Raw genomic sequence first — 19,689 nt, 5'->3', positions numbered from 1 at the left:
TAATTTTATTATTCCCTGCATTCAAGCATCAAAGCCCCAACGCAAATATTTGCCCAAACTGTCTCCCAACCTATAAGGACAGCTTCTTAAATGATAAATGCGTAGGGTCGCGAATATTATCGTGTCATAATAGGCCCCGGCGCGATTCCCGCCAATTTATCGCTTATTTTTCACGCACCATTATGTTTTCGATGGAGGCACATGTTTCGCCTGCTATTTGATAGTTTTGGTCCTGTTTTGTGTTACCGATGTGGTTGGTATAATAATTCGCTTTTAGTTAGAGAATTCTGTTAAATAGAAATTATAGGAGCAGATATGTTTTTCTAGTTTGATTTATAAATTCTACGGCTACTGGCGTAAATAATAATAACGTAATATATATATTATACAAGATATATAGATATACAATTTTTGAGAAATTATACTCACATGCTAGTGGTAAATATTAAGAAATTATCTTTCAATAGATTACCAGAGATTCTTATAAGTTATGAAGGCCATTAGATTTGTAGCGCGGCTTTACCGCAAAGGAAAACATATAAAGTAGGAGTTTTACGTATAGTTTCCTTTTGCCTTTGACGGGTCTCAAAGTATATCTGAATTAGATTTCATCCAAATCGGTTCCATAGTTTAGGCGTGAATAAAAGAATCACATTTATAATATTAATAATCATTTGTTGCATTGTCATGTTTTGGCAAAATAAAGATTTCATTTATTTTTATTTACTTATTGAGAGAATATTTAAAATATTGCTATTGCTAACATTTGCAAGAAAAGTCGTCTGTTACTGGGTTTAAAGAAAGTAAAAGCCATTACGTGATGGGGCAATTTCAATCAGAATAAAAGACCTGTAAATTGCTCGGAACATTTGGCGAACAAAAACTCAACAGAATCAAAACAACTAAATTTTATCATAAGAATAATTATTTTGTTTTCAGATCGCTACTTTTAATAAAGACAAGGCATACAAACCTAATACCATTTTTAATAAACTGTTGGCCTTTGTTAATGAACCCTCCGTAATTGCAAGCCACAATAATGGCGCAGGGAGGGTGCGCTGGTAGGGATCTGTAAGTGTTTTACGTATGTGACAATTTCATAAATCTCCTTGCGCTGGAACTACCATCTTTTGCCACATAATAATAAGTGTTTTTGCGGAAGAATTCATGAATAGTGAAAAAGTAGTGAATGTATTTGTATTTTGGCTTTTTTAAATACGTTTGTAAGTTTTGCTAAATTCATATTGCAGTATGTACAAAAATTCCGTTTAAAAAGCCAGCGATGTAGGTAATTCTAGAAAGTTCCTCCGTACACTTATAACGTCTTTAAGCCATGTCTGATAGCATTACACACATATCCCCGAGTCCCAAGTCATAGATGGATCCCCATATCCCAGACACTCGCTATAAAATTCCACAAAGGGCCGGACAAATGGCTAATGGAGAGAACAAAGTGCCTTTTTTTGGACCCGTCCCGCCTGACAGATAGTGCCGTGAGTACGGTCAGCAACGAAGGCTCGGAAATACATTTTTAAATTATGTTACATACGATTTTATCTTGGCTAGAAAAGTCTTTTAGAGTGGTGATAAAAACAAAAATGTGTTTTATTGCAAATTCAAACTCGAAAATTTTATGTTTGCGAACAGTAATTTTTTAAAGTTAATACAAATAGAAAAAAATGTATTCAAGTAATATAAAATACCTCACGTCAGTAATAAATATACGTATACGTATTATAACACTGATTTTCAAAGAAGCCCTCATTCTTTTGTTCTTTATTGATATTAACCGGCTAAATAGAACGGTAAGGATAACCATTATAACTGTTCCCTCACCAATTGACATTCAAATCTGTTGGCATAACAAATGCAGAATATTCGCGCGCCATTTCCACTAAATGCGGAATGCTCCCCGGAATTCTTTGCAAGGTTTCCCCGAGGGAGAGGTTACGTAAGATTGGCTAAGGGAACTTGTAATTTATTTTTACTGGAATTTACTGCGCTGCAGCCGTTACATGTGATGATCCTGTATGGTATATAGGATGGTACATAGATGTCAGGACAACATATGGGTCTGTTGAGGTTTCGCTATCTGTCACATAAATGAAAGACTAAATAAATGCTGTATATTTTTTGTACCATATGTAATGTTTTTGGGATGAATAAACGTAATATATTTGTAACTGTTAGTCATTGGTATATGTTTCAAGGCATCTTTTTTAATTAATAAAAATAACGACAAATAATGAAATGTTGATCCGTCCATCAAATCGAAGTAGGCTTATCAGTAAGTAAAATACAATTTTAATCCATACTAAAAGCAGATGAAGTTTTTAAAAGCATCAAATAGACGTTCAGTTTTACGATCGTTTCAATTTCCATGCATTTGTCTGAGTTTTATATCGAATGTTATTCTAGAATCTAATTAGAGGAAGACAGAAGCAAATGCGAATAAAACTGACACAGCTCTCTAGTTGCCCTGTGACCTATGAGGAAATAGGTTTTATATTCAGTGAGTCTGATATGTATATTAAAGATAACTAAACACATCTATGCTAGGGTTACCTGTGATAAGATGAATGAAACTAAAATAAATACATCTTCCCATGAAACACAAGCGCAGAGGGAGATATGAACCTAGTTTGGTTACAGCTAACATAGCCGCAAACCTGCAGTCCGATTGTGACATACAAATTTAAATGATAACCCCGTCAAATAGAGTGCATTTTCACAAAGCTCTTCTCAGCATCCCCCAACGTTCACTGGCTTTTATTTTACGCAAGCAATTATTATGCTAGGGAGGTGCGAAAGAAATGACTGCGCTTTCATTAAAAATACTTTATACGTTGCAATAAAGTGCATTTTTATTTAATATTAAAATATATTAAGAATAATGAGTGTGTTGTTAACTATGTAGAATATTTCAAGGTACTTTTATGTCTGGTTGGGTTTTAATCGTGAACAGGAATGCCTTTTCATCGTCATAACTTTTGCATTATACTGATTTAAGTATTTTAAACGTACATAATATAAATAAGAGTTGTAACAAAAATGATATTAATAATACGAATATGTTTTATTTAACATTTTATCACGTTTTATGCTCAACTTACTTTCCTAGGCTAGGTCTAGTTCTGATAACTTGAAGGTAGGCATGCTAAAAAATAATTAATGTTTAAAAATGTGTAAGCATCCAAGCCTTACTCATAATGCGTTTGAATAATATCTGATATAAATGGAAGTTGCTAAAATATTTCTTATTCCGCCAACTTTGTAATAAGGCAAGAAACCTGATACAAACTCTGCAGTGACTGGGATAAGTTAATCAAGTGCGGACTCCGGCGATGTTTTCCTTCATTGCTTTTGTTATTACTTGGGAAATGTACCGTGTATTGTATATTTTTCTAGCTTTATACTCATTGTTTTATTAAGGTTCAGTTTTGTTGTTGTTTATCCGTTTTAGAAGCATTTTTTTAAACGACTAATGGCGGAACTGTTCCATTTTATGTAAAAATGTTTTATATTTAATATCTGGTGGTTGTTTTCTTTAATATAAACATCACGTACACAAGAAGCCATGCGACGGATGTCTACCTGTATAGATATTCCAATTGGCTGCTACAGCAAAAGTTCGGAAGATATTAAAATATGAAAGTAATAAGAAACAAACTCAAAGTAACTTGGGAAACATAATTTCGAATACACGGACTATACTTTTTCCTGCTTTCCATTTCTTTTCTTATTACAATTCAGTAACTGTAATGGAAATAAACCGTTTGCTTTCACGGTTGTTTGTTGTCTGGACGAAGTGACATTTTTGTTTGTAAATAATTGACATTTTTGAAAACAACTGGAAAAGGAGGAGGCTAAAACAGTTATTTTTTTAGATTTGATTTTACGCGAGTATTATGTATTCATGGCGTACAAACGCTCGCCGTGAAGTGCATAAAACGTCGGGAGAAAAATTGTTATAAAAAAATATTTTTTACGAAAACTTCTTTAAATTGTCGATAGTACTTATCTAGATAAAGAAAAGATGTTATCATCATCATTTTTTTGACAGTTTGCTCGAATAAAAATGCTATAAAGTCGAAGTTAGTTCACATTAAAATATTGCATAACAACCGATCAAAAGCCCAGTTAGAAAGTAAATTGTAAACCCAAATAAATGTTTGAACGTAGCGCTAACCAAACTCACGAAACAAGATTAGTTGGGCAACCCCTCCCCAAGCCCCCGGCACCCCCCGCAACCCCTGGGGACGTCGGCGATATAATCCAGTTTAACCATTCTTCTGCGAATGGGATTCGGAAAAGCAATTTTTTCCCACTTTTTATGCGGCGGGAAATGTTTTATTTTGTTGAATAATATTCGTGTTTTCTCTTTAGGTGCATTCTTTATTATATTCACTGTAGAGCATGAGATTGCATTTTAAATTTTTACTACATGCTGTTGTATGAATTATACTGGATTTTCGCATAATCTATTTCATGTTCTATATGGAATTCCAGTTCGCCTATTGTATATGTTTTGCTTCGGGAATATTGTGATGTTATTTGTGTCATGATTTGATTTTTTATTTTGATATTTTACCAACTTGTATTGATTCGATTAAATTTTACAATAAAGGTGGCAGTGATTGTTTGATTTGTTAGTTAATTTGAGAATAACCATCGTTGAAAACTATTTTAAATTTAAAATAATGTAGATATATGTAGGTATAACATCCAAGGATTTGACCAGAAAATAGGAACAGAAATATGGATAAAAACTTCAGAGCGTAAAGCACAGTGCAACATAATAATTAGATATCTTTAATAGTCTTTTACTGCTATATATTGTAGGATAATGCGAAATTTTCAATTACGCTGAAACTACTGAACTGATTTTGAGTAAACTTGGCATGGATACAAATTACGGTCTGGATTCGCGTACAAATTTTGTACATTGGAATGCGAGTGAAGATGCGGGCTCCAGATAGCCGTTTAATATAATATCATATAACGTTTTGTATTCCTTCTTAAGCCTTAGTCCAAAACTGTTGTTTGAACAAAAAAAATGTATAGGAAATGAAGCTTCAATTAGAAACGCAAACAATGTATTGAAACAATACACGTGTTAAGTGGGGCCCGCACAAGGGGAGGCTAGGGCCCGAGGTCAAGCGTGCCCTATCGCTGTCTGCCTGAGAGCCCTTGAGCTGAGCTGTACGTTGTTTCAAGATCATTCCATTGACGTAATAGTTTTATCGAATTTATTTTCTATAGCATTTGAGATAGTAATTACTTCTATGAGACGTTAAGGCAACGATAGGGCTCTGGTACGTGACCGAAAATTCATCATCATCATCATCAGCCCATATATGTTCCCACTGCTGGGACATAGCCCTCCTATGATGGTTTAGGCCATAATCTACCACGCTGGCCAAGTGCGGGTTGGCATCTGCCAACGTGACATCTGTCACACGTCGTCGAATTTTTTATTCTTGTACATGCTGGTTTCCTCACGATGTATTCCTTCATTGTTTCGAGCATCGCTGGTGTTATCCACATGTGCAGATACATTGAAAAATCTATTTATTTCCTGCACGCTCGCCTGGTCTCGAACCCCGACTTACCCCGAGAAGTCCTCAACATTGAGCCACCAGTGCACATTACAGACCGATAACTGGACTATAATAATTAATACCGAAGATTCCATATTTTCAAAAGAGATGATTTGATTTTAAGGGTCAATTCAGAACGTTTTAACTAATATTCTGATGAAATATGTGTAAGTTAGAACTAGGTACCAGTACCAGTCCCTACTGGTGCCTACCCTACAATATTATTCTATCTGAATGAATGTCTTGCTTGAAGAGCAAAGTAGCTGAAAACTTCTACATGAAGCTCTATGCTATATATCGTTATATATTGTTATTACTGCATACATACGTATCATTAATTTGTAGGTACATATAGTATAACACTTAAAATTCGTCAAAATAAACACAACAAATGGCTAAGCCCAGCGCGGTTGTCGGGGACAGAGGACAGAGGGGTGACGGAACAAAAGCGATACGCCCCATGCCCCACAATACCCGCGTAGTATTGTATTTTAAAATGACTAATTAGTTGAAACTATGTTGTTTTCTAAACTAATATAAAGAGGAAACATTTGTGTTTTGTAATATTTTCACACAAAAACTGATGGACCGATTTCAAAAATTATTTCATAATTAGAAAGTTTCGCTTCACTGAGTGGCATATGCTATATTTTGTATTGATTTTATCCCGGTTGAATCCGGATGGAGCCGAGATAAATGAGTATTGTTTGCTTGATTAGTTATTGAATAAAACCAGTTTAATAATTATTAATTAATTAAGTTAATTAAACTACTTAAAGTATTGTCTATATCGTTGTGATCCCTTTTACAATATAACTTATCTTAGAAAATTACAGCGTTTACAACCCCAGAAACGAAACATATAACATACATATTATATCTTAAAATTACTTTATCATCACGGAACAAAGCTATAAAACTATATATCACCAAAGGTTCTATATACCAATATATTCTATTCTATATACCAAACCGGGCCTCTAGTTCGGTTTGAATTTTGTTTACTTTTAATTTTGACTTACCATTTTCAACTGAATATATTTTTATTAGTAAAAAAATTGTTTGTTTATTTCGCCTACGACTAATAGCTGATTCTGCGAAATTTTGTTAAAACTGTCCAATAAAATATAACACATCAATATTAAAAGGTCACCTGTAAAATGTCAAGACGAATGATTAGTATTTTTGAAAAGGTTGTTTCACTCGGAATTTAATTTAAAATTTATTTTAACCAAGCATGGAAAAATCAACCTTACTACTATGACCTAAGTGAGGAAAGTTGCGTCAAATGATTCGACTACGTTTGAGCACCCAGGTACAATCTTTAAAAATGCGCACCGACGCCACGTGAGATCACGTAGTATATTTATATAGACAAGTCGGCAAACATCTATTAAATATTGAACCCTACATAGCGAGTAATAAACTCACTGTTTTTAAAAATAAAAACGATGTAAATATTAAAACGCCCTTCGCAGCAAAAGTTTGAGAATAAAAACGAGTTTCATATTTCTCAAATAATCGTTGAAGTCGTAAAACATTTACTGCGCCTGAAACTGTTCATTAAATATTGAAAACCATAGCATCAGCCCACGTCTGCGCTAAATTCGAACTGGCTTTGTTATAAGGTCGAGAATATTCTATCCGCCGTGTGCCCGATTTTTAGCTTTATCGCAATGGTAGTGAGTTTAAATTCGCACTGCAAGATCATTAAATAAAAGTTCAATCGCCCTACCTCTCTTGGGAGAGCGCCCTCTGGAATAACCCTCACCTGGCCTTTGAAGACGCCGACGGTACAGTCGCAGGAAACTTTTTTGAAATAGAATTTACCACGTGTATTTCATTTAATGTGAAGTGTCATCAATTTATTTAACTTTTTGTATAGGAATTAAAATAAATAATTCACTTTTCACTATTAATAATATATAGATGGAATGAATTTTAAATGTAATAAATGAAATATGCAATATATTTGCTAGAGCAGGGGTACATGGGTTTGAATATAATATGGTACAAGGAAGAATAATTGAATCACATATTATGTACACGTCAAAGCAATGGTTCCACGGCAGATTAAAAACATCTGTGCACCTTGATTAACCTACTTCTTCTATTACATCAGTTGCATTCAATATCTATTATCACTCGGATATATTTCCTCTATTGACAGGTCGTTACGCTAACATCAACAAATGCCCGGAGGTACCAGATTATAACTTCATCCAAGATTTAAAATAAATCACGTTAAAATGAAATAATAATTGTCCACGCGACTGTACCGGTCGTTCATAGAAATAGCAATTTCATTAAAACTGAATGTGTCTGTTTACCTTCACGGGAGGTGCGGCCCGCGGGGTGGTATGAGGGTGCAGAACATAGCAAATCATAACTTACTCGTATTTTGGTCTATACTAGCTTTCTGCCGCGTGGGCAAAGGAAATTGGAAAGGCCACGGGAATTAGAAGATTCACTGCGCTTTAAAATATCATATAGCCACGCTCTAGTCTCTACACTATCTCCAAACACTAAATTCACTAAGATGCAAGGTGAGTAAGTAAGACAAATAACAGAACAAGTGTCCGCTGTAGTGCTGTTTTCAGCTTGTTCTATAACGCATTTTATATAACTAAGGATTTCTAACGGAATGTGGCAATATTTCTACTAATTATACGCATACATGTATAATATGCTAGACGAAAATGTATTTTAAATGGGACGTTTAATCGAGGCATTTAAACAAGGTTATACTGTTCGTTGAGACATTTTTCTAAAATTTTCCATCAATACAGAGACGCCTACTTCGAAATATTAAGTATGCTGGTAGTATGAATATATTTTTAGCACTTTTAAGATTATAGAAATTGTCTTGTAGATGTCTTTAGCTATGAAATATCGAACAAACGACACGTTACTTTAAAATTAAATATTTATTTACGGCTAAAACCAACCGTGTTATTTAAAGCAAAGCGTGTAAGCAACGAAAAGCATTGATAACTAAACTAAAATACAGTCAATACATTTCCACGGAATTCACCTTCAAGCTTTACATAACATTGCAGTATTGCTAACTAGATCAAGGGCATAACGGAACAATATAAAACTTAAAATTTCCCAGAAATAATAGCTCTTGCGTGTTTCACTCACGGAAACATACCACTTTGGCCGAAGGTGGAAATTATAACCAATATTAAGTTGACGAGAATAAACGTAAATCTATTATTATGAGCGAGTTAAACCTTTCATTTTTATTTATATGGAAATGAAAACACGGTTTTGTAATTGAAAAACTGTAATGGATACTTATCTGTAATGATTACGTGCCCTTCACGAAAAAGCTTTTTAATTTATGTTTATCCTTGTTGAAATAATTTGAACATGGAAATAGAAATTTGAATTTAATAGTTTTTACTAGAGGTCATCTTGAAGAATATTCAGCGTAAAAATTTGGAATAGTTATAATATTAATTAGCGTAAATCCTTATATGTATTCAAGGATTTACGTTAATCTATATAAATTATAATTCGTTATTAATGCGATTTCGCAGTCATATGCCTATTCTTAAAATATACATAATAAGAGAAATTATAAAACTGAAAAATAACTAACAAACATGTAAACACCTGTGCACTGTACACTTTTTGTATCCCATAGTTGTTTATAAATGAATAAATTTATCTAGCAAGAATTATTCAAAGGGAGTATTCCACCTCACCCAGATCGATCCCAAAATCCCGCGGTTCTCAAATTCGGATGCTGGGCGCGTGCCACATCTTAAGGTCTCAACTCCCAACCAGAATTTTTATAAGACACGTTATGGCTTCAAATGATTACTTTCTTTCGGCCGGATTGGGATAAACGTAATGAGAATTTATGAAAGAAACCCAATATTGAGGCAAGGCAAGGGATGAATGTTCCAGATTAGTCTATTTATATGCTACTTGTGATGTAATATTGATGGCTTTTGTAATAAGATCTTGAAATATATCATACATATAAAGTCGTTGTGTATATATTTATTCATTGAGACCTCTTAGCATAGTAACAGCAAAATTATAGTGAGTTTATATTTATAGGTGATACTGAGAAAATCTTTCTTTGACGTTCATAAAAACTGAACATTGCAATAAGAAATCCTTAAAATGAAGGGCTCAATTGAGAAACACAAGCTCCCCTCTAGATAATGACGTTGGCTGACGACGCTTGACGCAAATTGAATTTGGGCCAAACAAGTCGTTAGCATCCTGCCCGTTGGAAGGAAAAACGAGTCGATTTGTCTTCCTTTTCTTTTATACCTAATCAAAGTTTCTCTGATTGACCTTCTTTTAGATAATTAATTATTCTTCTTTTAAACAATTATTTATGATAAGTCTTTTTTAGGAAGGGGAAGTTATACGTATTATTTTTAAGTTAATTAAAGACATTGTTTATTGATTTTGTGTGCTATGTTCAAAAGGACTCTGAATCGTCTTTGGAATTCGAGGATCTTGTAGTAACGGGATAGAGGAACCATGCCAACCAACAGAAACCAAGACCGACTCAAATTCCTTTTGAAACAATTCCGCCCTTCATTATTTGACGAGGAAATGATATTTAATGATCATTTCTGTTTGTTGTCAGGTTCCGAAGTCCCATACGAGGGTCGCGGCGAGGGACAGCGTTAACAAATGTCCACTGGAATTATCAACGAAGCAATAAATATAGAATCTTATTTGTACGATATGCTGTTTAATGAGATACATTTCTGAGAGTGAATTGATCGCACCAAGATGGCGGAAGAAGGACCTCAAACGATCTGGCAGAAGATCGACAACTCGGTCATCCCTTTTATCAACCTGGAAGTCCGAGAAGTGAGGGAGATACTATGGGAGAAGATTCAGGAACCGACGTCGCAGAGGAAGATCATCCTTGTTATAGTATCTATAGCCCTGCTTTTAGATAACATGTTGTACATGGTGATAGTGCCCATTATACCTGACTATTTGAGATACATCGGCGCTTGGGGAGAAGCAGGCTATGATCATGTAGTTACTCTAGCTCCAATTATCGAGGGTAATCGAACAATCATACCAACCAAAATCATTCCTGCGTCACATGAAGGCCAAGACTCAGCGACCGGAGTTCTCTTTGCATCTAAAGCTATAGTACAACTTATGATTAATCCTTTCTCTGGTGCCTTAATCGATCGTATTGGGTACGATATACCCATGATGTTCGGTCTAATCATTATGTTTCTCTCGACTTCAATCTTCGCCTGCGGAAGAAGTTATGGTATGCTGTTCTTTGCTAGAAGTTTACAAGGTGTTGGGTCTGCATTTGCTGATACATCTGGCTTAGCGATGATAGCTGATAGATTCACAGAAGAATCCGAACGTTCAAAAGCCCTTGGTATCGCGTTGGCATTCATTAGTTTCGGCTGTCTTGTTGCTCCACCATTCGGAGGAGCATTGTATCAGTTCGCTGGAAAAGAGGTACCGTTTCTTATTCTCGCTCTGATTTCCTTGCTAGATGGTTTTATGTTACTCCTTGTCATGAAGCCCTTGAAAACTCAGATGAAGGAAGCGCAGCAACCTAAGCCAAACGGTACACCAATTTGGAAACTGTTGATGGATCCATACATAGCGGTATGCGCCGGAGCACTCATGATGTCTAACGTTGCGTTAGCATTCTTGGAACCTACAATATCCTTCTGGATGGAAGACAATCTTACTAAAGATAACTGGAAAATAGGTATGATATGGCTACCGGCGTTCTTTCCTCATGTTTTGGGTGTTATAATCACCGTGAAAATGGCCAAGCAATATCCGCAACATCAATGGCTTATGGCAGCCGGCGGATTGGCATTAGAGGGGCTATGTTGCTTTATAATTCCTTTCGCTAGCTCGTACAAAATGCTCATGATACCAATTTGTGGGATATGTTTCGGCATCGCCTTGATTGACACAGCGTTGCTCCCAACACTCGGGTACTTAGTGGATGTGAGATATGTGTCAGTATATGGCAGCATCTACGCGATTGCTGATATATCTTATTCATTTGCATACGCCGTGGGACCGATAATCGCGGGCGAGGTGGTTGAAATGATTGGCTTTACTGCTCTCAATCTCTTCATTGCCTTCAGTAATCTTCTATACGCACCTGTATTGATGTACCTCAGGCATATTTATGATTTCAAACCTTTTGAAAATGAGGCGAATATACTCATGGCTGATCCTCCGGATAAGGAGTATCAGACTTATAGTATGCAAGATCAGCGGCCGGTGAACGGGGAGTATAAGAATCATTTGGAATACTCTAACGTGCAAGGGCAAGACACTTCTGTACAGGAGTCAAATGTGGATAACTCCCGAGACGACTATCAGCAAGGTTATCAGAATTATTCGCAAGGTTATGAACAGCAAGGGTTCCAGCAAGAGGCGTACAGTCAACCGCGGCAGCTGCCGGCACAACCGCAGCCTGTCGCCAGCAACCCCTTCAGAGCGGCCACAGCGGCATCTCCTGCGCCTCCCCCCGCACCAGCACCGACCCCTAACCCCGTTCGGAACCCCTTCCGACAAGGCTTCTAGAGCTATTTCGTGTTGTTGTGTATATTTTTAAAATTACTTGTTGTATAATTATAAATGTCTTATAGTAAACTTCGATCACTGAGTCGCTTACCGTCTGCGACGTTATTTAGTATCAGACGAAATAATTTATCTAGCTGTGCTTAATGTCGTAGATTTTGAAGCTGCTCATGAAATGGCACCGAAGTGAGTATCGAACATTGGCTACTAAATGTAGCTTGACTCTTATCACTTCGACGCCATTTTGTAAACAGAATTTCTTGTTGATCTTGTTCATACTGATGTAACTGTTAACCGTTTAACTCTTTAAAGGTTTCGCGTTTTCTCACAGAGAAATTAAATTATTGTATTACCATTTATATATTCGGAAAAGGAGATTTCATACAAATTTGTAAAACCTAACACGTTTTATATAATCGAAAAATAATTACTTGATAGGAATGTAACTATAAATGGTATTTAATAACAATAGGTATTTGTACCTAAAATATATAAAAAGCACGTATTTTAGTACTATAAGATGTTTCACTCTATAATTCATGTGAGGGCCTAACATCGTGGTATTTGTAGATAAGGCACTTACTGAAATTACTTCTTAGGTATTGCCATCCATGAAGTATTTAAGGTCGTGATTAGGATGACATACGAGGCGTTGCTTGCTGCGCTAGTGAATTCATCTGATTAAACATTAATTGTCAAAAATCTATGAAAATCACGACCTAAATAGTCAATGGGATAAATGAATTGCAATATAGTTACAAACTCACTTTCTCATTTTCCGTCTCGTATTGCAAAACGTTTCTACGTAAATGTTGACTAGAATTAAAAGGACGTTACTCCCATAATAGAGTATAACAATTTATGCTTTCAGCAATATTAGAATAAGGTTTAATATCAATTCGTAACTGTATATCAATTATTAACTTTAGATTAGTCCTCAACTTGTGATAGAAGTTGCAACCAAGGTAACAAAACATATCAGAATCTTTTGATTCAATCTAGAATAAGCTAAATTATTGTTAGTGATATTTTTGTGTGTGTACAGTAGTGTAGATTATAGATATATTTGCGATAAAATTATAATATATATTTTAAATCATTTGTAACATTGAGACAGCGTTTTAAGCGCAGTATAGTTATTTTAATATTTTCGAAAACAAATCATTAACATAACATTTAATAACATACTTACGTTAAATTTATTGATTTTACAAGTCTGCCACTATGACCGCGATTTTAAACTAATTATTTATACTAATGGTAATGAATTGTACAAGATATGACGTGCCCAATTGTCAATTGATCGATTGTATAGAGGATATTGTTTAATGTAATGTTATATTTATTAAACGTAACTATTAATGATGTAAAACTTATTTGCGAACTCACGTGCTTTTTCAATTATTTTAAAATAGCAGTGTTTTTAACTCTATTAACATAATACTGATTGTTTTGGCGTTTCGTAAGAGTGTTTCTTGAATGGATATGTTTTGAAAGTGTATAAAAGTTAGCCTGCAAAGTACAATAGGATTTGTAGACATGGGTGCACAGATGTGGTGATGCGCACAACGTTTCAATTTTTTTCGAGTGCACAAAAATTAATGCATAAAATACCTCTTAGTTGAAACATTCGAAGAACGAGTTGGGACAGTTTCGAAGTAAGTTTTATGCTACGCAGCTACGAACAAATATTGCATTGATTGTTGTGCACATTTGTAATTAATGTTAACTAGGGTAAGATTGGTGATCTGTTGATGTAAGTTAAGGTCAATTTTCGTGTCAAATTCTCCCGAAATTCAATTAATAAGTAGTTATTGTCAGCGCTGATATTATGCTTATTGTTAAATGTGAGTGAATTTTTGTTATATTGTTGTTTAAAAACGTTATAGATTGAACGAAAACGAAATGGTATGGGGTTAAATTCCGATGGCGGAGAGGTTACCTTTAGGAGTGCTTTTAATGAGACGAGTCAGAAAACATATTAATTATTGTTAAATACTTAAGTTAGATTATCCAACTTTTAATAAGGTTCATTTCGTTGCTACCTACAATTACAGGTAATTTTAGTTCATATTTATTGTTTATTCTGTTTCTTTTTGTTGGAATAATCGATTATGATATGTTTTCTTTTGTGTTTGAATTGGCGCCCTTTGTTGTTTAGCGCCTACATGTACTCTTTAACTCTATTCGAAAGCCGAGGATGGCGAGGATCTTAGAACAACGATTATCAAAGGACGTTTTTATATGAAAATATAACTAAAATTCACGATTCATTTTAAATATAACGCTGAATATATCACTAAGTGTTAGTGGTTTTATGTCTATTTTATATTAGCAATAACGTAACCAGCTATATCACATACATATCACTAGATAAGGTTATACAATTTATTATTAAATTATATGCAGTAGTGATACTTATAAGATTATACACAAGGTGTTGTAGGTTAAGACTTCTTACTATGAACTAGTAACATTTGTTTTGGAATATTTATACCGTAAACTCACAGGAAAATATAACCAATTGTAATGTAAACATATCAAATATACATTATTATTTGGATTAAGTATTGTCCATAACTCTTATAATAGAAACAAATGTTATTGGCTCAGTGTATTTTGAAATCATTTGTATTTTATAAAAATGCTTCTTTCATATATTTTGAACACGCACATGGTAGTCCATTTACTATATCGCTTTTATTCCTTATTTTAAGGATTATTTTGATACTAGTTAACTTCTTTGTAATCAAAATTTATTTCAGAAGTATTTCAGATCGTAATTTGTCAGTGATTACATCGGAGGTCGATATGATTATTAACCTAATTTAATATTAGTTCCGTTGTTTAAAGAAACAACGCAAATTTATGCACATTTAATGTTTTGCATTTGTGATCCACATTTAATTCTCAGTTCTGATCGTTCCAAATATCAGAGTTTTTAGTTTGCAGTTGTGTGTTTAGTAGATCAAACCCGTCCGATAGTTCTATCTATAAATTCATTATTTATTTAACTTTCATCATAAAATCCATATCATTTATGTCATATCATGTGCTCTATTTTATCATCATATTAATTAGCGTTCGTAAATTAATTTGTTTTACATACGGAACTGAAGTTTTACATAACATAATGTAATTTCGAAAAATATCAAACCACATTATTATCATAAATGTCAAGATTAAACTTTTGTATGTAAAGTGAATGAAGGAATGATATCTGAGATAAGAAATCCATTACATTTATTTTATTCCTGAATACGAAACTTTTATGATTTGTAAATATTCTATTGTAACTTTTTAAAACAAGATATTGTAAAGTATTAAATTTTGAAAGTAGATATTATTATTTTATCTTCTATTTTGTTTTAAAAAATATATTTTTAGGATAACTAATGTTAAGTAAGAGTTGTACATATAGAAAAAAGCCCACACAGAAGCGAGTGATATAAAAATCTTTTTTCATACCATAATCTCTTCTGTCTCTCTTCTTCTCTTGCTATATACCCACTATATCTCTTTCTATGAACATTTAATGTATTTTACTATTTATTCTGTCACATAAGACCTTACCCTTGGCGAGGATACGAAATGACTAAATTTTAATGAAATTTCCTACAAATTGGGAAATGTAATCTCGTTACCAGCGTTAGGGAACTCGGAAGCTGCGACATTATTTATCTGTGCCGCAAATTCGATTTTATCGAGTTTAAAGAGGACGTATATTGTATAGGTATTCTGTAGTATTTTGTAGTTATATGTTCTGAGTTTATACACTTCGTGGGTATAATATCATTATCAATTGTCATTTACTTTCATATTTAATAGTTCTTTTTTAGGTTTAGATTTAGTGTTATTATAATTTATTGATGTTGTATAAATAACATATGAACGAAAAATCAATCCTCATTCAATATCGAGTAATTATTAAAAAATACATCTATTAAAATATTTAGAAATATGAAGCTCAATTAAAAATCAATTCCATACAAATACACAAATAAACAATGCCTAATAACCATAATTCAATCAAATTTATTATTCAATGGACACGAAATTAATAGGAAAGTACATTTAAAATTAATGTACACATGATACATTAAATAGAGAAAAATTATGGTAACTAAATATCGTAGTATCTTTAGAGATTGGTATCGTATAGCTAAGTAAGATTTCCTCTATAAATTCTACTTATATAAAGTTTTCGCACACGAATATATCTTAAAATTTAAGAAATTATAAAATTCTATGCGTAATCGCTGTGTAGTTAACTCTTACTGCTTCGAAAGCAACAGTAATTTAAGGTGTAAATATTTAATTGCTAATATAAGAAGTACTTAAACTAAAGGTGCATCTAAAACGCTTTTTTTTCATCTTATGATTTCATATATCATAGAAATAGTTGCCATTACGTATAATTTGCAATAACAGCAATTATTTATTATATTGACTAATTATATTTCTAATGCAATTATTTATTATATTTTGTACATTATAAAGGCAGAGTTGGAAGGATACCAGTAGGGTAGCGATTAAATCATTTTCTAGATAAATGTAACGTATGGAACGAATCTGCTTTGTCTAAAAGCATGTTCTGATATAAAAGGGTTCAGATCAACAAGCTTTAGCCTAAAGTTAAAGCCTCCCTAGCCAGTGATAACAATACTCTTCGTTACATTCCAATCCTATCCTAACTGGTTTTGAAGCGAAGAGTGCTCTGTACTATGAACGACGATAAAAATTTATTTTGTAATTAAATTGCGAAACAGGCAGTTTTTACTACACTGAATAAAAAATTGTAGCTTCGTTCTAAAACTAAGTTAAAAAATTCATCTTTAGCGGTTAAATTGCTGAATAAAAAAAAAATATCGTAACATACACTTAAAATAAAAATATATAATCATGCTATATTAAACTTAATTATTACGTGTCTAGCATAAAACGTATAAACTATAGATATATTTCGAAGTAAGTATGAAACATAAATTAATCAAAATCACTACGCGTTATTTATAGAATCTAGATCTTATAATAATATAAATAACCACTTCGACAATCGAATAATCAACTTCATCGTATGATAAATACCTCGTATACATTATTATGTACATATTTTAACACTAATTTGTCGTTTAATTATATAAAAACGTAATGAAATAGCAAAATTTAGTAAACACATTGTAGATCGCTTACCGTTTTAGAAATGCGTGAAATTCAACGATGAATCGTATTTAGTGTTAAATATATTCAATATTCAATTATAAATAATTGTAATGTTTAATTTCACTACCTAATAGATACATTTTGATGTAAAATAAGAAATATATCAATGTAGCTTCTAGGTATATGAATTATTATTACATCTTCTAGTGACTGTAATTGTATGATAAGTAGAGGTTTATTTTTAAAGTTTAAGTATTAGAGATTTCGATGTTTATCGGCTGACGCTTGTAATTTCGCTCGCTAAATGTTCTGTACTCGATACTGAGAACCGCTGGTATGCTTCATAACAATTGTCACAGTAAAATGATGTTGCTGTTAATGTTGTCTGTTTAATGTGGTTGTGGGAGACAAGAAAATAGTTGGTTTCTATGTATTTTAATTGAATGAAAAGTAATATCATTTCATTATTGTAACTGCAATTTTCCAGCTAGTTTTGTTATTATTTCGTTATTAATAATAAACCCACCCAATTATGATTATAGTAAATTTGAAATATCAAATTGTTTTAGATTATTGATAACGGACGATTATTATTCATGTATTTAAAAAGCAAATACATTATAATCAGCGGTTCCCAACATGTGGTAGGTGGTCCTCCTTAGTGTTAGATGAAATGAATAACCGAATATTATAAAATCTATATTATAGTTTTATGTAATGTGGTCAAATTTAATTCAGTGATCGAATAAACTTGTTACATCAAGCCTCTGTCTTTTCTTACTCAAAAAACAACTTACCTATTATAATATGTACACTTTGGTATTTATGATTAACTAGAGAATGACATCATATTTAAATTATATGTAAAAAGTATTTCTGAACATTATCCTAGATGGTGCTTGCTCTTATCGGTGAAGAAGACAATCGCGAGGAATTCGTCATGTCAAATAATAAAACATTTAAACTTATAATTCGTAATGACACATTCTATTGTACTGCATCACTGCGAGGTGCAATATTTTAAAAACGTAATCAAAAGGAATCAAACAAGGTTTTTAATTTTAATACTTCATAACTTGCATTCGCACTCAATTAAAAGAAAACATAAAGATCGTCCGGTCAAAAGTTCTGTGCAGTCATACAGTCGAAATAATAACCTCCTCCTTTTAGAAACGCGATTTATTCATTATATTATTAACCCGACGTTTCGAACACTTTACAGCGAGCGTGGTCACGTTAAAATCCGTTTAAGTCTTTAATTTCTAAATGTATAAGAGATATATATCCTTTTCCTTACCCTTCCCAGTGCTTTTATTTATTCCTATGGCCAATCCTTTCTTAATCCCTTCCCAAAAAGTCGGCAATCCATTTGTAGAGGCGTAAGGTCTTCAATGGACCTTATGCCTCTCCAAATGTTCATGGGCGGTGGTAGCGCTTACCATCAGGCGTCCCACCAGCTCCATTGCCGACTGTAACATAAAAAAAATATATATGTAGAAAATACTCCTCCTTTTAGTCGTTTGAAAATAAATATACTTTCAATGAACAACTCTCTAAGTCAGCATTCCGGTAGATTTAACCGAATATACTGCTACAACTTTTAATATATGCTGGACCCTTCCTGATTCAACTTTCGTTTCGCCTGCAGCATAAATTTAAGATCAACAAACTTTTCAACTTTTTCAGTTCTTCGTTAAGCTTTTGTTCAATATTTTATCTTGAAACTGGTGAAGTCAAAGTTTTATTCTTTCAGTTACATATGTGAAAAGAAATATCGTTGTAGCGCAACCTTTTTCGTTTGTTATTATGAATTTCATAAAATAACGTTTTATTATTTATAGTTAAAAGGCTCTTTTCAAGTTATCTTAGTGTTCTTGTCAGTAAGTTTTTGTGACTTTAGAGTAATGTGCTGTAAGGCACTTTTTACATGTATAACCGAACCTTACTGAAGGTTTCTTCACTCTCTTGTTCTTAGCGTTATCATGCTATAGGTATTTTCCCGTTTCCATTTATACCTACTTTGGTTAGACTTTTTGTAAGGTGATGGTCTTGTTTATATATATGGAAAAAAAGTCCCGTGTCGCCTATTGGGGTATGGGACAGATGAAGAAAGTGATCGTCACCAGAGGTTGCCCACAAGGAGGACTTCTCTCACCGCTCCTGTGGAACTTGGTTGTCAACGACTTGATCAGTACTCTTAACAAAAAAAAAATTTTACACCATTGGATATGCAGATGACCTCGTTATACTTATCTCCGGTAAGTTTACGAGTGTTGTATGTGACATAACACAGAAGGCTCTAGGAATTGTTGAGCGCTGGTGCTACAAATATGATCTTACAGTGAACCCACGCAAGACCGAAATG

At 33.4% G+C, this 19,689-nt stretch overlaps 1 protein-coding gene across 2 annotated transcripts in view; it reads left to right on the top strand.

The window, feature by feature from the left end:
* Positions 1-19,689, top strand: part of LOC119837575 (vesicular acetylcholine transporter) — a 59,587-nt gene that overhangs the window by 9,693 nt on the left and 30,205 nt on the right. Inside the window, exon 2 of one of the 2 annotated variants that reach the window (XM_038363219.1) lies at positions 10,219-16,137. The exons of the other annotated variant lie outside the window; for it this stretch is intronic. Within the exon in view, the coding sequence (XP_038219147.1) occupies positions 10,368-12,164 (1,797 nt within the window). The 5' untranslated portion in view covers positions 10,219-10,367 and the 3' untranslated portion in view covers positions 12,165-16,137. Of the gene's footprint in view, positions 1-10,218; positions 16,138-19,689 lie in introns of those variants that run through there. 2 annotated transcript variants of the gene reach the window in all.

The sequence above is a fragment of the Zerene cesonia genome, chromosome 3 (genome assembly GCF_012273895.1).
Source record: "Zerene cesonia ecotype Mississippi chromosome 3, Zerene_cesonia_1.1, whole genome shotgun sequence".
NCBI classification, from domain to species: Eukaryota; Metazoa; Arthropoda; class Insecta; order Lepidoptera; family Pieridae; genus Zerene; species Zerene cesonia.
Note: the sequence above shows the minus strand (reverse complement) of the source record. Positions and strands in the feature narration are given on the sequence as shown.